At 38.2% G+C, this 16,394-nt stretch overlaps 1 protein-coding gene across 3 annotated transcripts; it reads left to right on the top strand.

The window, feature by feature from the left end:
* Window positions 1–300: 300 nt before the first annotated feature.
* On the top strand, window positions 301–13,461 carry CCNL1 (cyclin L1). Of its 3 annotated transcripts, XM_004318852.4 has the most exons (11): window positions 854–1,217; window positions 1,516–1,590; window positions 2,097–2,206; window positions 7,772–7,892; window positions 9,109–9,173; window positions 10,883–10,982; window positions 11,113–11,217; window positions 11,314–11,455; window positions 11,691–11,802; window positions 11,911–12,009; window positions 12,649–13,461. In XM_004318852.4, the coding sequence occupies exons 1-11, from the start codon at window positions 912–914 to the stop codon at window positions 12,995–12,997; spliced, it is 1,584 nt and encodes a 527-aa protein (XP_004318900.1). In that variant the 5' UTR covers window positions 854–911; the 3' UTR covers window positions 12,998–13,461. The 3 variants fall into 3 exon arrangements, 2 of the variants coding, with proteins under 2 accessions (XP_019801765.1, XP_004318900.1); XM_019946206.3 differs by lacking the exon at window positions 11,911–12,009 and having other exon boundaries at window positions 844–1,217; XR_012331356.1 differs by lacking the exons at window positions 11,314–11,455; window positions 11,691–11,802; window positions 11,911–12,009; window positions 12,649–13,461 and having other exon boundaries at window positions 301–1,217; window positions 9,412–10,982; window positions 11,113–11,163.
* Window positions 13,462–16,394: the final 2,933 nt, after the last annotated feature.

Here is a 16,394-nt window from a genome sequence, read left to right as displayed (position 1 = left end):
CAGAGACCCCAGGCATCATCAAATTACCTCTGTAAAGTCTCGCCCTAAGACTATTTTTGGAAACTAGGGATTTTCCAGATTAGCGAAAGCTGTGACGTTGTCACTGGCTCAGGCCTGAGTTTCGCAAGCGAAACTGCTAAAGCAGCTGCCCTCCCAGTCAATACGAAGCCTTCGCCTTACTTCTAAACCCCTGTGAACCACACGCTCATCGTAGAGGTTTTTGTTTTTTGGGTTTTTTTGAGCCGAAGTAGTTCACATTCCTGTTTTCTAAAAATACTGTAAAGCACCTTTCTCCAGATTCCTTGCGGGTCACTTTAAATTACAAGTTCGTCCGTACATGACATCGGAGTAGCCACTTCCACCCGCCAATGTGGGCGAAGGTCGACGCTTTGTGCTCGCCGAAACTGCGCCACCTAAATGCGAAAAGTTAGGAGAGGAAGAGAGACGGGAGCACAGGGACGCACGTTCTAGACAAGTTGTCAACGCGCAGGGGTTACAGTAAATTTTGCAGACCCGAACTTGGGGATAAGGTATCTTGTAAAGCTATTTTGTTAGCCTCCCTTATTATACTTGTGGTTTAAAATATTACAAACGAAGCGGCTTGGGCTTGTTTTAGGAAATAGATCACCTCCTCGACCACTCTGGAGGCCCAGCGGAGGGGGAACCCAGGACACCCGAGCGTCCCGCCGCTCCCGGGCCAGCGCAGGATTGATGCGCCGCGGGCGGAGTCGAGGCCTGAAGGGACTAGTTGGCGCACGCCGGAGGGGCGTGGTGACGTCAGGGCGGAAGCGCACGCTGCGTGAAGCGGCCCAGAACCCGGCGGTCACGGGAATATCCGTCGCGCCGAGGACGCTGGTTAGTCTCTCTCCGGGTTCCGGCTGCGTCGGGTGTGCGTGCAGCTCGCTGAGACCATGGCGTCCGGGCCTCACCCCACCGCGACCGCTGCCGCCGCCGCCGCCTCGTCGGCCGCCCCGAGCGCGGGCGGCTCCAGCTCCGGCACGACCACCACGACGACGACCACGACGGGAGGGATCCTAATCGGCGACCGCCTGTACTCGGAAGTTTCGCTCACCATCGACCACTCGCTGATTCCGGAGGAGCGGCTCTCGCCCACCCCGTCCATGCAGGACGGGCTCGACCTGCCCAGCGAGACGGACTTGCGCATCCTGGGCTGCGAGCTCATCCAGGCCGCCGGCATTCTCCTTCGACTGCCGCAGGTCAGTGCTCCGGCCCCGGGCCGACCTGCTGCGCCTCTCTCTCCGCTGCGTCCCGGTACCGCCAGGTCCCGGCCGGGTTGGGGGTGTCCCCTTGGGGCTCTCTAGCCGCGGGTCCCAGCCGGAGCCCGGGCGTGTCGAGAGCGGGAGGGCGCTGGGCGACGAGAAGACGGGGACTGGAGCTGTTCGCGGCGGGGAGGGGGAGGGGGAGGGAAGCGAGCGGCGGCGGCACAAAATGGCGGCGGCGCCTGGTGCGGGCCCGCCTGACCCCTGCGCTTCCGTTCTTCTTTCTTGTCTGCAGGTGGCGATGGCAACGGGGCAGGTGTTGTTTCATCGTTTTTTCTATTCCAAATCTTTCGTCAAGCACAGTTTCGAGGTAAGCAGAGCGGGGGCGGGTGAAGGGGGATTTTTTTCATCCGGAAATGGGAAGGAGGGCGGAGGTGGTGTCAGCAGCCAGTTTTTCCAGAAAGGGAGTGGTTAGTTTCAGGCCTTTGTACCTAGCTCTCACCCACCGGGAAGTAGGGACTTGAGGAAAGTGTTTTAGAACCAGAAGATGGATCCTGAGCCCAGGTGCCCTGTTATCAACGATTAGAATTTTCAACCAAATGCAAAATTCCTGTGAGATTGAGCTTGGCTCTGGATTCACAATTAAGGGGAATTAAGCAATAAAAAGAAAGCATTAACGCTAGCATAGCTGGTAAGCCTATGGCCTAGAAATGTCAACTGCGATTTCATTTCACCAAAGGTCTTAAAGTTCTCAGCTGTGTCCTAAAGTGTTTTCAACAGGATAAGTTCCTTAGACTTTGAGAGGGGCACTTTTTTCTAGCAGTACTCTGTAGTGCCATAATCTCACAACTTTTTATTGGATTGTGGTTCTTTCAGATTGTTGCCATGGCATGTATTAATCTTGCATCAAAAATCGAAGAAGCACCTAGAAGAATAAGAGATGTGATTAATGTATTTCACCATCTACGCCAGTTAAGAGGAAAAAGGTAAGATTGGCATTATTGAACACAGATCTCTTGATACTACTGTGCTGTGCACCAATCATCAGATCAAAACATTCTTTCCTCTCAAGTTAAAACCAATGCAAGGGAAAACTGACCTTCATTTAGGTGTTAAAATTCACGTAGGAGCACACTGATACTTAATTTGAAAAATCACAATTAACCAGTTATCTAAAGTTTGTAGAGGCAGTTGCGTTTATGGACAATCCTAACAGTGCTGTGAAGCCAGTCCTGTGGTTTAAGATTAAACAAGAAAGGGAATACGTTTGACTCAAGTCTGAGTGTATTCTGTAAGTTATTTTTCCCCTCCCTTCTCTGGAAGACTGAAGGCTGGAAGTGTAAACACTGCAGTTCAAGTTAATACTGTGGCAAAATTTTGTGTAGATTGTTTTTCCATGGGAAGTCCCAGTTAATTCCTTATCAATTGAGGTTGGCTTTTGTTAGAATACTTCTCAACATTGAACTACGATATATAATACCGGATCTGAAAGGACTGCAGGATGATAAAGTTTGGAGTCAAAGGGATTAAACAGGTATTTTGTTTTGGTCAGGTGACAGTCTCAGTGAGTGGGTTGCATTTAGATAAGGCCCATTTATCTGATCTTGTAAGAAAATAGAGACCAAAATAGTGTTGTCTTTTAGGTGTCGCGGATACCTGCTAACACTTTATGTGTTCCTGCGAGGCAGTACCAAAAAGTTTTAGTTGTAGTGCTTTTGTCTATAGATGATCTCTAGTACAGGCTACAAAAGAATATATTTGGTGTAGATTAGTTCTTGTGTTTGCTTTTTAAGGAATTGTTGTGATGTTAGATAAATTTGTATTGAGTTTGAAAGGAAGTTAGTTATAAAAGGATTTTAAGTCGTTTTGGGGTTGGGTAACCGGTTAGTACCCAATTAGTGTCTTACGTGAGTGGTCTTTTTGCTGAGTCTGTAAGTTGGCAGTAATGGAATTATTCAGAGACAAGCCAGTAGTAACCTTAAAATCTGAAACATTGCTACCCAGATAGTTTTCACGGCATTTTTCAGTTTTCTACATTCTTTATTCTGCCATCTTTTCTCATTAACCGTAACCATTTCCAGGGATAGACTACTTTTTTTAGTTTTCATTTTAAAATATCTTTTAGCTTCTTAGTGAGGAATCCCTGAAAATTGGGAAGTTTTCAAATTGGTATTTAGCATGTTCTGAGCTAAAACTTAGATTTAGGTGATTCTTCAGGGTGTTTAAACAAAATGACACTAATAAAAAGGTTTTGTATCTTTCGTCAAAGGATTCTGTGTTTGCTTAAAGGAAATAGTTTTGTTAGTATTCTTTGGACCATTGAGCTCACTATTATCATTTAGTATTATCTACTTTGAAATTTTTCTTTGAGTAGTCTTCCTTGATTTCAGAGTAGGTCCTCTTAACTATAAAAACCTTGGAATTTAAAACATCTCACCTGATTTGACTGTCGTGTCTGATGTAACTGTGGTTTTTTTTTTTTTTCCCCTTTTCTTTCGGTCATTATCGCAGAGAAATTGATTGTGTCTCAATCTTAGAAGTCTGATTATAGCATGAAATTTAAAAGGAGTTGTTAATTGCATGGAAGTCTTTTTTTTAAGGCAGGATGTAAAAGTGTTCTATGCATATTACAAGTTTACTCAGACAGGTAGCTTGTATATGTTATTAACTTCAACTCTTTTTTCCCTTGCAACCGACTATACAGCGACCAGCTACATTTACCAAAGCCTGGGTGATGTGGAGTGGTACATAGCGATGAAGCTGTCGTCATGGCAACAGTGAGTGAAGTATCGAAAATCCCCAAGGAGAAGCCAGTGCTCTGAGAATAGGTCACTGGAATCGGGGACTAACAGGTTGGCCACTGGTGAACCATTTAGAAAAACTCCTGTTTCTTGTTATAAGCGTTTGTCTTTGCTGTCCAAGTTATTAGAACGATAGTTTAGTAATTTTTTGCATAGGTTAATGTTATTAGAAAGTACTATCAATATCACACTTTAGTTAGGTAAAGTATGTATCAGTTTGTCTTATTGGTGCTATTTATTTTAATTTAGTTTATGAATAGCTTTAAATTGAAGTGTGACCTTGGTAATAAAAAAAACAGAGGCATTGTATTTGTAGACTTTAGGTCACTGGATTTAAGTCCTGACTACATATTAGAATCATCAGAGGAGCTTTTAGAAAGAACTAATGCCCAAGCCCCATCCTGGATTTTTTTTTTTCTCTCTTCAGTTTTTTGTAGTTTGAGAATGGTTTTTTAAGCTCGGAATAATGGCTGAATTTAAAAAAGTAAGATTGCTTTTTTGTTTCAATAGTTTCCAATTATAATTTGCTTTTGAGATGTAGCATACTCCCAGCAAATTAAGAGTTTTATGTAGTTTTAAGGCACCTACCTTCATACTATAAGGCTTCTCTAAAAGAAGACAAATATTCGAAGCCTGGTGCAACCCACTCATTGGTGAATATGGTGTGGTATTTTCAATATGCATATAGATCATAGATTAGAGTTAGAAGGGAAGAGATCTTGTCATTTAGTCCAGTCTTCCTCTGCATTTTATTTTGGTGGCTCGAAAACTGTTGTTTAAACACTGCCAAAGAAAGAACGTTCTTTTGAGGTAGGAATTAACAAATTTCTGTAGGTTGAGTAGCAGTCTGCCTTCTTGTAAACTGATCTCATTTAAGTACAGTCTCTTAAAGAACTTGTTCTTCATTTTCTTGGTCCTTTGTACCACGTGAGAGAGACAAACCATGTTTGGATCTGCTCCTAAATTTGTTGTTGTGGTTGTATTTCAAGATCATGCTGAAGGAAAAATAGCTATTCTGAGAGACCAGATAATAAACGTCAAATGACCGGAACTCAGAATTTCATACTAAGACTAAAATTTGAAAGTTGTTCTTTTCATATAAATTAATCTGAAAAATCTGACCAAGTTAAAAGAGGAGGAGGTAGGTAGAGTTAGGTTTGGGTACTTTTTGATCATGAAAATTGTTTTCTGAACAGATGGTTTCTTTTAAAAAGATTTAAAATGTTACCTCTTCAAACTTTTATTGGAAAGGAAAGTTTACCTAATTGGGGAGGAAGAAATTCTAGTAAGCCTTAATTCAATTTGATGTACTTGTTACCACGTAAGGTACTAGGTTGATACTTTAAAGAAACCATTTGCTGAGGCAGTCTGAATCTTTTCTTACTGCTGTTATATGGGGACACATTTTTCTACTTCTGATACAAAATAATCTTTGTAAGTAGTGTAAATTATATATTCATCGAGCCTTTGATTTGTGAGGTAAAACCAGTTCTGAACAAAAAGAAGGTATCAGATTATACACCTACAAAGTTAACTTTGAAGACTACAGGTAGTAGTAGGCCTAAGCAATAAGCTGTGCACTTAGTGGAATTATAGTAGATAGTAGTTTGGTTTGCTTAATTGGTTTAATGTCGGGATTTTGACACAAAAAAATGGGAAAGTAAAGATTGTGGCAGAGTGGATGGGAAGTAATTCGCGTAAGCAGAATTAATGATTAAACCTGATTTGGGACTAATAGCCATAATTCAAATGTTTAGTTGGTTGATTGCAAGAAAATGAATTTTAACAGAATTTGAAATCAACTCTTAAAGCAAGTTGAGTAAGAGGTATAATGAATTTGTTCAACATAAGTGGGAAAAAATGAGACAAAACTGCTTTTATAATAATTTTATAAGGATTCTAATGGTGCAGTTTACTGTTTGAGTTGTACGTTAAGGGTTAAGGTGATGCGCAACTATAACACCAGAGGTATTCTGTCTCCTAATGAATGCCTGATGAAGGGGCCATCAGATAACTAGTCCATTTGACTTTTTTTCCAAATTTTCTGTTTTAATATCTGAAAAATCATAAACCTTAAGATCTTTGGAATATGTTTTCATATATACATTAATTGTTATCATTTGAGTTAAATTTGATTTTTTTCCAAAGAACAATGAACTTGTAGCCTATTTGTCCTGATAAAAATGGGTTAATTATTATGTTTTTAATGTTAGAAATCAGCTCCCTCCCCAATTGGTGGCCGCATTTCTCACACCTTTCAAAGCTATAAGAAGAACTGAATTGAGTGAAGGCCATTTTAAATGTTGTTAACATGCTGTTTTCCATCTTGTCAGCTTTGCCAACTTTTGTCTTATATCCAACTTGATAGAAATCGTATAGTATAGAATAATTTAAAATAGTTTAAACATTCCAGTTTTATAATTTGAAATAGGAGAAGGAATGGAATATAAATATGGTAGCTGATTGTTTTTACTCTGGTAGCATATCACTACAGGGTGATGTAGCTTATTTCAGATTGTTTTCTGATCTTCAAATGGATATCTAGGTTTTTGGCTAACGTGGGCTTAAATTTTTCTGGATTTGGTGTGCATGGTAAAATGAGTTATAAAGTGGGGGCAATGTTCAGAATGACTGTCTTTTTAAAATGTTGTGTTCTGCCCAGAGCAAAAACTCTTGAATCTTTTGGCTGAAAATGAATTGAGTATGGGGAAAAGTATTTAATTGTTCTACCCAGATACATACCTTATCAGGGTCTTAATAAAAACGTATTTGTTGTTGGTTGGATCTAAGAATGTCTCAAATGAAGGACATTGGGACATTTTATAGGCTTTAAAGTGAAAGTCTAAGTCCTGACTGACTTCTCATTAAGAAACTAGTTTTCAATTTTAAGACTTAAAGATGTTTTAATTGAAAGCTTTTTTTCCCCAAAGCATTGAACCACTGATATATGTCGCCTTCTGCATCATAACTTTTGAAGCTATCATAATTTAGTCTGGCACAGAGACCTTGAGTACTCTTCTAGTTTCTTCATTATGGTTGGTCTTCCCATCTCTTTTGCCATTGCATACTAAAGTTAGTACCTAATAATGACAACTCTGACCAAATTTTGGCCTGGTTTTATTGATCACTTCGAATTTTAAATTTGATTTTTAAAACATTTCTTTGGTAATTGAGCTGAATCTATAGTTTCCAGATTATTTTCTTTAACAGAGATTCTTAGATCAGTTTATTTAAACAAATTGCCCATTTAGGGGAATCTGAATTAGCTACCCACCGTTTTATCCCCTAATTTTAATTTTGGCGTTAAACTAGCCAAGAGTTGATATTTTATAAAATGAGTAAAATCACTATAATCTTATGAGGTCTTTATAATACATATTTTCAAGAGCACATTAGTTTTGTTCCTGGAGTCTATGGAGACTAACGAGGTTTGTGGAAATCAGGCTATCACCTAATATATATACCTAAAATATCTGGATGAAAAAAATCAACAAGGATGTATCTAAGAGCATTAGAGTGAATTTTTTTCATTGCAGGGTTTTGTTAGTAAACTAGGAACTGAGTCTAGAAAGTATATATTTAATTAGTATAACTTGGACAGCACAAGATTAATGCTTTTAACTTGTTTGCAGGAGTTTAAAAAGCTGGTTTCTGTTGCCAATAGTTGGTTGGAAGGGAAAATGGAGATGCCACAAATAAAATTTTTTGGATGTGCAAAACAGTTTTGATTTTATTTCTTACAAACTATAGGACTCCAAGCCCCCTGATCCTTGATCAGAACTACATTAACACCAAAAATCAAGTTATCAAGGCAGAGAGGAGGGTGCTAAAGGAGTTGGGATTTTGTGTTCATGTCAAGCATCCCCATAAGGTGAGTTGTAGAATACAGAAATAACATTCGTAAGTATTAGGGATTTTCTTAAAATTTTATTTTACATGAATTTATATTTGAGAGTTGGTTGTAAAAAGCAACTTTTTGGATATTGATATTTATCAGTAAAATGGGAGTTGAAAAGACTTGGGTTCAAATCTTCACTCTTTATTTTGTTCTTTTTGCTTCTGAGGTAACCCAGTTTCCATACCTAGAAAACGGAGATTTTTAGATATTAGCCAAGGAATAAATAATATGTGTATCTGCAGAAGTATCTGACAGTATGCTACCCTGTTGCATGGTGAAATGCTGAGTGTGGCTGCTCACTTCTAGCATTATTGAATGTTCTTAGGTTTCTCCAGTGTCTCTTGGCTTCCGTATGCTCAACATAAGCTGTAGCACAATGGTTAAGAGAACAGGTGCTTTGGGGGCAGGATCATCTGCACATAGAAACTTGTTTCTGCTATTAGCTGTGTGACCTAGGCAGATATGTTTCTCAGATTCCACATCTCTAAAATTGTAAAATGCGAGTGATAATACAGGTCCAGAAAGATCAGAACTGAGGTAAACTCATCACACTTTAGTGTGATAAGCTTCACTGTAGAAATATTAGTGTTTGATTACTTACCCACTCTGAGTTGTACATACGTATGTATCATACCCATTGTGTAACTTTAAAAATACAGCAGTCTCTAGGTTTTTTTTTTTTTTTTTTTTTTTGCGGTACACGGCCTTCTCACTGTTGTGGCCTCTCCTGTTGCGGAGCGCAGGCTCAGCGGCCATGCCTCACGGGCCCAGCCGCTCCGCGGCATGTGGGATCTTCCCGGACCAGGGCATGAACCCGTGTCCCCTGCATCGGCAGGCGGACTCTCAACCACTGCGCCACCAGGGAAGCCCTTCTAGGGTTTTTGTACCTTGGGAAATTAAATGAAATAATCAGTTCCTGTCACATGAAACTTAGATACTGTTCTTAACTGATATAACTTCCATTTTTTTTCCTGCACGATTTTGGAACATTACGTCTCCGTATGAACTCTAGTAGCATAATAACCTACATTGACTCTCGGGTACATTTTAGTTGGTCTGTATTATTTATACAGTTTATAGAAGAATTAAAACTTGCACCTAACATTTTCAGTTACTTATGTTCATTGAACTCTGTACTCTGAAAGAACCACCAGTATGCTAAACTGAGTTTTTTTCCCTTGTCCTTCAGATCATTGTTATGTATTTACAAGTCTTAGAATGTGAACGTAATCAAACCCTGGTTCAAACTGCCTGGTAAGTTGCTTTTTTACATTTCTTTCCTAGCCAGGAAAACAGAAGCAGAAATAAAGTAAGTTTCATTTTCCCTTTCCAAAATAATGAGATGAGTTTGTTTTGGTGCTTTTTGTTTTTTTGTTTTTTAATGAAAAGGTAAATAATGCTTATTTCTGCTTCCTGTTTTCTTGGCTTGACTAATTACTTTTAATGGAGAACTCAGTTTAACTTTGTTCTTTTTTCTACTCTTTAATTAAAGGGTAGTCCATGATGGTAAGTCATAGAACTCTGCCCTCTGCACTTCAGCCCATGACCTCAGGATGGCCTGATTGGCTGCCCTGCTCTCCAGCCAATCCAGTGCAAGCTCTCATCCGAGATTCACTGAAGTGGTCCATATCCATCTGGCAGCATCTTCTAGTTCTGTCGGGGTGTCAAAAGGATTTGTATATTTGCTTCTAGAAGTAACTCTTCAACATGCCTATGTATTTAATGTATACCTGTAACTATCAAAATGAATAGTTCATTTTTGATAGATTTGTTGTCCAGCCATTATGAATTAAATGATTTTTGTTAGGAGTTTGACTAGATTTCTATTTTTTTTTGGTATGTATAGCATGAATTCTACCAAAGGAGACGGCAGCTTAAAGTGGGCACCATTACCATACTTGAATTCATAGCTGCTGGGCTATTGGAGGCAATAGTATTAGAAGAAAGAAGTACTTCATTTTTAAGAGATGTTAATATTAACATAGCACTTTAGAACTTACTTTGTGTGATTTGCAGTGCTGACTTATTTAAAGTCAAAACAAGGAGTTCGTGGTTCAGCCACAACTACTGTCTTAAGACTGTTGATGATGTGCAGTACTTAAGTGATGTAATTCTTATGTTCTGGACTTATGACTGCCATGCTTTTTGGGCTCAATAAATATTAATACTAGAAAAGTCTCATTACTTTTATAAAATGCATGACATTTTTTAATATATGTTCTATAAAACAGATTTTTAGCAGTTTTCATGGGTAAGGAATTTTAAGAAATAGTCTTTTAGTTAACCTTTTGAACTATTTGTAAAATTTCTTCAATACTTTAGGAATTTTGTGGGGAGGGTTCACTAATATAAAAGTCCAGTAATTTGTTAACTGAAGTAGTTACTGCTTTTATTTATACTTAGTCACAAAAAGGTATGTAAACAAGGCTGTTGTATGTGTTTGCTCTTCACTTCCCAACCCAGGTTTTCTGAAGTAGATTACTTAGCTTTCTTAATATAATTTGGTGAGTGCTTATTGAAAATGCCTTTTTTACCCCTCTCACAGTATTGAGTTTTTGAAAGAACTTGATTGACACTGCTTTTCATTGTGGATAAAGGAGAGATGGTCAGTAATTAATGGCTTGAAGTATTGTTGGAGTGGTTTATTTCTGAAACTGGTCATGTCAGAACTGACTTTCATTGCTTTTCATAGAAATATGTTTTTAAAAAACTTTACGTTCTATTTGGAATAATAAGGAATTATTTTAAAGGACTTTGCTTATATATGAGACATGAAGAATGATTCTAGTGTTAAATTCTTATCTCTTACTGATTTTTGAGTTAAGAATTGTTATATGCTAGAATATTGAAGATAAAAATATGAGAAGAAAAAAGAATAAAGTAGATTGAGTCTCCAATTTTATGTAAGCTTCAGAAGAACTGGTTTATTTACATACAAAGCTTATGGTTGAAATATTTTTCAGGAATTATATGAATGACAGTCTTCGAACCAATGTATTTGTTCGATTTCAACCAGAGACTATAGCATGTGCTTGCATCTACCTTGCAGCTAGAGCTCTTCAGGTAGGTTGTTATATATATAGCCTGATATATATATATTCTATAGTCCTGTAGGGTAAATCACAAGAAGTATCAGTTCTCCTAATAAAAACAGTGACAATTTCATGTAAACTATTCTATTTTCATGGTTTAGATTCCATTGCCAACTCGTCCCCATTGGTTTCTTCTTTTTGGTACTACCGAAGAGGATATCCAGGAAATCTGCATAGAAACGCTCAGGCTTTATACCAGAAAAAAGGTAATTCTGTTTACTAGTGTTTGTGTTAATATTTTGTCAGTGCTAAGAATCTAAACTTCTGTAAAAGAGAAATACTAACTTCACTTTCTTCAACAGCCAAACTATGAATTGCTGGAAAAAGAAGTAGAGAAAAGAAAAGTGGCCTTACAAGAAGCCAAATTAAAAGCAAAGGGATTGAATCCCGATGGAACTCCAGCCCTTTCAACCCTTGGTGGATTCTCTCCAGCCTCTAAACCATGTAAGATTAATTCAGGATTGAAATGACTTGAGTACTGAAGATGTATGGTTATTAGAAAGCCTTAGCACTTAACAGTTGCATAGAAACAAAGATGTTAAGAAACTATTACTGTTTTCTCTCATGACAGCCAACTGAGGACTGATACTTGGATGGTATTTGGAGTCACATTTAGAAACAAAATTGGCCCTCTGTAAAATCTAATAGTTAACATGCCTTATTATGTTTTTTTTAACAGCATCACCAAGAGAAGTAAAAGCTGAAGAGAAGTCGCCGATCTCCGTTAATGTGAAGACAGTCAAAAAAGAACCTGAGGATAGACAACAGGCTTCCAAAAGCCCTTATAATGGGTGAGTATACTTGAGTTAGAAAAATGGCCTGAGGAATCTTTTTATGTGTTTAATTTCTAACATACTTAGTATGCAACTAAAATATTGTGTGGGTTTTTTTTTTTTAAGTGTAAGAAAAGACAGCAAAAGAAGTAGAAATAGCAGAAGTGCAAGTCGATCAAGGTCAAGAACACGATCACGTTCTAGATCACACACTCCAAGAAGACAGTAAGTAGATACTCTCTTAGGGAAAGCAGTCTTATTTGGAGTAAAGGTTCTGGCTTTTTTTTAAAAAATTGCACATAGACTATTCTCAAAGTTAGGCTAGATTTAGCTTAATATGAGGTAAATTGTGAGAAATGAGTTTGGAAATACGCTCTGTAGGCATGTGGCTTTTTTGTTTTGTGGTGGTGTATTTATGGCATTCTATTGTTTTTGTCCACGTTTTTTGAAGTGTAGGGCCTGGCTGACCACTTAATAATTAATAACCAATAATCAGGACAATCATAGCCAAAGACTCTTCACTAATTAGCTTTATAATTAGATGGCTGGCTACTTGTGGCTCTTCAGTGGTTCTTTTGAGCGTGTGGGAGATAATTCAATAAATAGCTATCTAGGGCACTAAAAATTAATTACTCCCCTCCTTGGAATATAGACATACAGTAAATTTGTTCAAGATTTGTCTAATATGTGAACAGGCTGGAGGAGAGGTAGTGAGGGGTGGGGAAATACAATAAAAGTCTTCAGTCTGGCCTGTTACTGACACCATTTGATAGTTTTGTTTTGAACCTCCTATGATGAGCACCACCAAAACTAATCTGTTCGCAGTAGAAACTGAATCTAAACCTCAAATTTTTATTATCTAAGTTACAATAATAGGCGGAGTCGATCTGGAACATACAGCTCGAGATCAAGAAGCAGGTCCCGCAGTCACAGTGAAAGCCCAAGAAGACATCATAATCATGGTTCTCCTCACCTTAAAGCCAAGCATACCAGAGATGATTTAAAAAGTTCAAATAGACATGGTCATAAAAGGAAAAAGTCTCGTTCTCGATCTCAGAGCAAGTCTCGGGATCACTCAGACGCTGTCAAGAAACACAGGCATGAAAGGGGACACCATAGGGACAGGCGTGAAAGATCTCGCTCCTTTGAGAGGTCTCATAAAGGCAAGCACCATGGTGGCAGTCGCTCAGGACATGGCAGGCACAGGCGCTGAATTTCTTCCTTTGAGCCTGCATCAACTTTTGATTTTGGCTATCTACAGTGTGATGTATGGACTCATAATTGAAACAAACAATTAAAAGCAAACTGATTAGGATTTGATTTCTTAAAATTCTCTAGGTCTCTAGAAACACTGAGGACATTTTCTTTTGAAAAGAACTATGTTTGTTTCTTTTTTGTTTGTTTTTTTTTGCACATAAAATGCCCTAGCAGTATCTAATTGAAAACCATGGTCAGGTTCAATTGTAATTATTATACTTGTGTATTGTTTATTGCTATAAGAACTGGAGCGTGAATTCTGTAAAAATGTATCTTATTTTTATACAGATGAAATTGCAGACACTGTTCTATTTAAGTGGTTATTTGTTTAAATGATGGTGAATACTTTCTTAACACTGGTTCGTCTGCATGTGTAAAGATTTTTACAAGGAAATAAAATACAAATCTTGTTTTTCTAAACTGCTTCATACATCTTATTTAAATAAATTATTAAAAAGAGAAAAGTTTCAATAGTAAAATGGCTGTACTGATTTTCTGACAGACCTGTTCTTTCTTCCATTACATAAAGTTGGAGATTAAAATGTAATTCTTACCTGCATTGGGAGCTATCATAGAAATCTTCTCTGTATATATGGAAAAAGCAAATGGGTGTGGCCCAACAATGTAACATTAAATGTTTAATTGTAGCATGAAACTAAGTCAAAACTTGATTTGCACATAAATGGCACCATAAGGTTATTTTAAGTCGGTTTTAAGTACTATTGCAAGGGTGAGCAAACCAGAACTTTCAACATGACAGCAAATTAGAGACAACTACTGAGCGTTAACATTTTTCTTGAGGTATTTAATGACGCTTTTTATCTAAGCTAGGAGAACTAAGTGATAAGGTGAGCTGCCCACCCCCCAGGCTGGCTGTTAAAGTCAAGTCTGACCACAAAGAAAAAAAGCCAGAAGTCATAGCCAAAGAATATTTTTAGCATTATTCACATGGAGAGTTATTTCCCCAATATTTTGGAAGTCAATTTAGAGATCGTAAAGGCCATAATAAATAAAAGATTGCTTTATAGTTAAAATTTTCCATTAAAATTTTCACCCATCTTGATTACTTACCTTGTTCACTAGACTTGGCTCCAAATGACTTGTTGCTGTTTCAAAAAATCAAATACACCCACAAAGAGATGAAGATTTACTGCCACTAAGGATGTTTAAAAAGAATAGTTACAGCTTCTGAAGAGGATTCCAAAGATTTCCGAACACATTTCAGCAGTGGCGGGCGTTGGGGCTGGAAAAAGTAGAAAGCCTCACAGGGAGACAAGATTTACTTGGATATAGAAATGTCGGGTATGATACTTAATCAGTTACATTTCTGACTATAAAAACTAACTAACATGGCCTAGTATGAATGAGCAACTTCTGGAAGGATAAACAGTTCATTTAGAGTGTTCTTTCTACATGTGCTTTTATGATAAAATTGCTAAACCGTAACAGTATTTGTGCAGAGCTTAAACTGCCTCTAAATAGCAAACAGTTTCTTTCCTTTACAAGACTGGCATGAAGAAAAGCACAGGCAAATGTCAAGGCCCTGTTTAACAAATTAATCCGGAATTCTTAATAGTGTAGAAATTTTTACCTGCTCTATCCTTGTTTGGAAATAGTACACGGGTGAAGGGGTTTTGTGAAGATGGAAGGTATGGAGGATACATCTGCATGTGAAGTGAGGGTTGCATGTTAGACGTTGCTTTGAGATGGTAACTTTTCCTTGTGTCCTAATTTTTGTCCTGTGCTGTTAGTGAATCAGTTTTCTAGGTTGTCAAGAGCTTGACAACGTTATGCTGCTGTACCCAAATTGAAAAACTTAATTTTCAGACTTTTATTAGGGGAAAGTCGGATACCCACCTCTTGGCTCCAAAAGTACTGATCAGTTCTAGGTCAGGCAATGTTGTTTATACCTCACCAACTCACCATTCCACCTCCCACCCTTACTTGGAAGAAAATCCCAGACAAATGATTTCATCACGTATTTCAGTCCAAAAGGTAAGGGCTTTTTAAATGTCCATAATATTTTTATTATACTTAAAGTAACAGTGTGTCTAACTTAGTATTCAGATTTCCCTTACTGTCTCTCATTTGTTTTTATAATTGGTTTGTTCAAACAAGGTCTATATTTGGTTTAAATCACAGATTGTCCATCTTTTTTTTCCTTGAAATTTAAAGAAATTGGGTCATTTGTCTTGGAATTTTCCATATTCTGGGTTGCCCGATTGTAACCCTATGGTGTCCCTGAACACATTTTTCTGTTCCTTGTAGATCTCAAGGCTTGGTAACTATAATTTTTTTTTTTTTACTGAAGTTCAGAGGTCTGGGAACCCAGGCTAAACGTACTAAATTGCGGCCTCATTCACCAGGTATCTCACCAAGTTCCTGATGTTAATACATTACTTCTTGTACCTCAACAGCCTTGTATGTATGCGCCCCATTTGTGTCTGTCCGCTCACCTTTGGTTTCCACTGCAGCTGTAAATCTACAAATAAGATGTTTAGTATTCATCCTAATGATTCTTAATACAAGCCCTTTCTTGGGGAAAGTCGAGTACCCACCTCTTGGCTCCAAAAGTAATGATCAATTCTAGGTCCAGCCTTGATCCCCTCGTGTCCCTTAGAGGAGCCAATCCTGTGGCTGGAAGACACAGCTTGACTTTGTAACCGTTTGAACTTTGTCCATTTCTGGAATAAAAGGAACATGGGCTTCCATGTCAGCTCTGCATTCAAGTCATTCATCTACTAAGGGGATGTGGCAAGTTATTTAACGTCTTGTCTGCAAACTGGCCCTTACCTCCCAGCATTGTACACAGTATGTGTGTTAGACATAAGGGGGTTCTATTTTTACCCCTGCAATCCAAACAATCATGTTAGAAAGCACCCAACTACTTAGAGAAGTTTGAATTCTACATTTCCTATGAACACAGTTCAAAATACAGCTGTTTCAGAATGCTGCCTCACTGAGATTAGCTCTGAATCTGAACAGTACAAGATTTTAATAATTAAAGCATGAAATAAACACCAGTCTCCTTGATTCCAGCTGTCCTCTTGACCTTTCTGCTTTTGCCACCTCTGCTCAGGATAATTCTGACTCAGTTCTAAGGACAGGAAATTCCTACCCTGCCTGGTTCTATGTCATCAAATTCCTCTCCTATATCAACTATCATCTCAATAGTAGGTATAGTAGCATTTCTGTCTGTACGTCTTTGCCACAGTCTTCAAACAGTAGCTAATGATGTATTGGAAACGTTAATCCCATGTTGTTCTAATACATAAAACTTGCAGTGGTTTCTCATTTCACTCTACAAACCCGACTCCAGCTGTATGTGATCTGACCCCTGCCAGCCTCTTCCA

Source organism: Tursiops truncatus, chromosome 4 (assembly GCF_011762595.2).
Source record: "Tursiops truncatus isolate mTurTru1 chromosome 4, mTurTru1.mat.Y, whole genome shotgun sequence".
Lineage (NCBI taxonomy): Eukaryota > Metazoa > Chordata > Mammalia > Artiodactyla > Delphinidae > Tursiops > Tursiops truncatus.
This window is presented reverse-complemented; position numbering and strand designations above follow the sequence as displayed.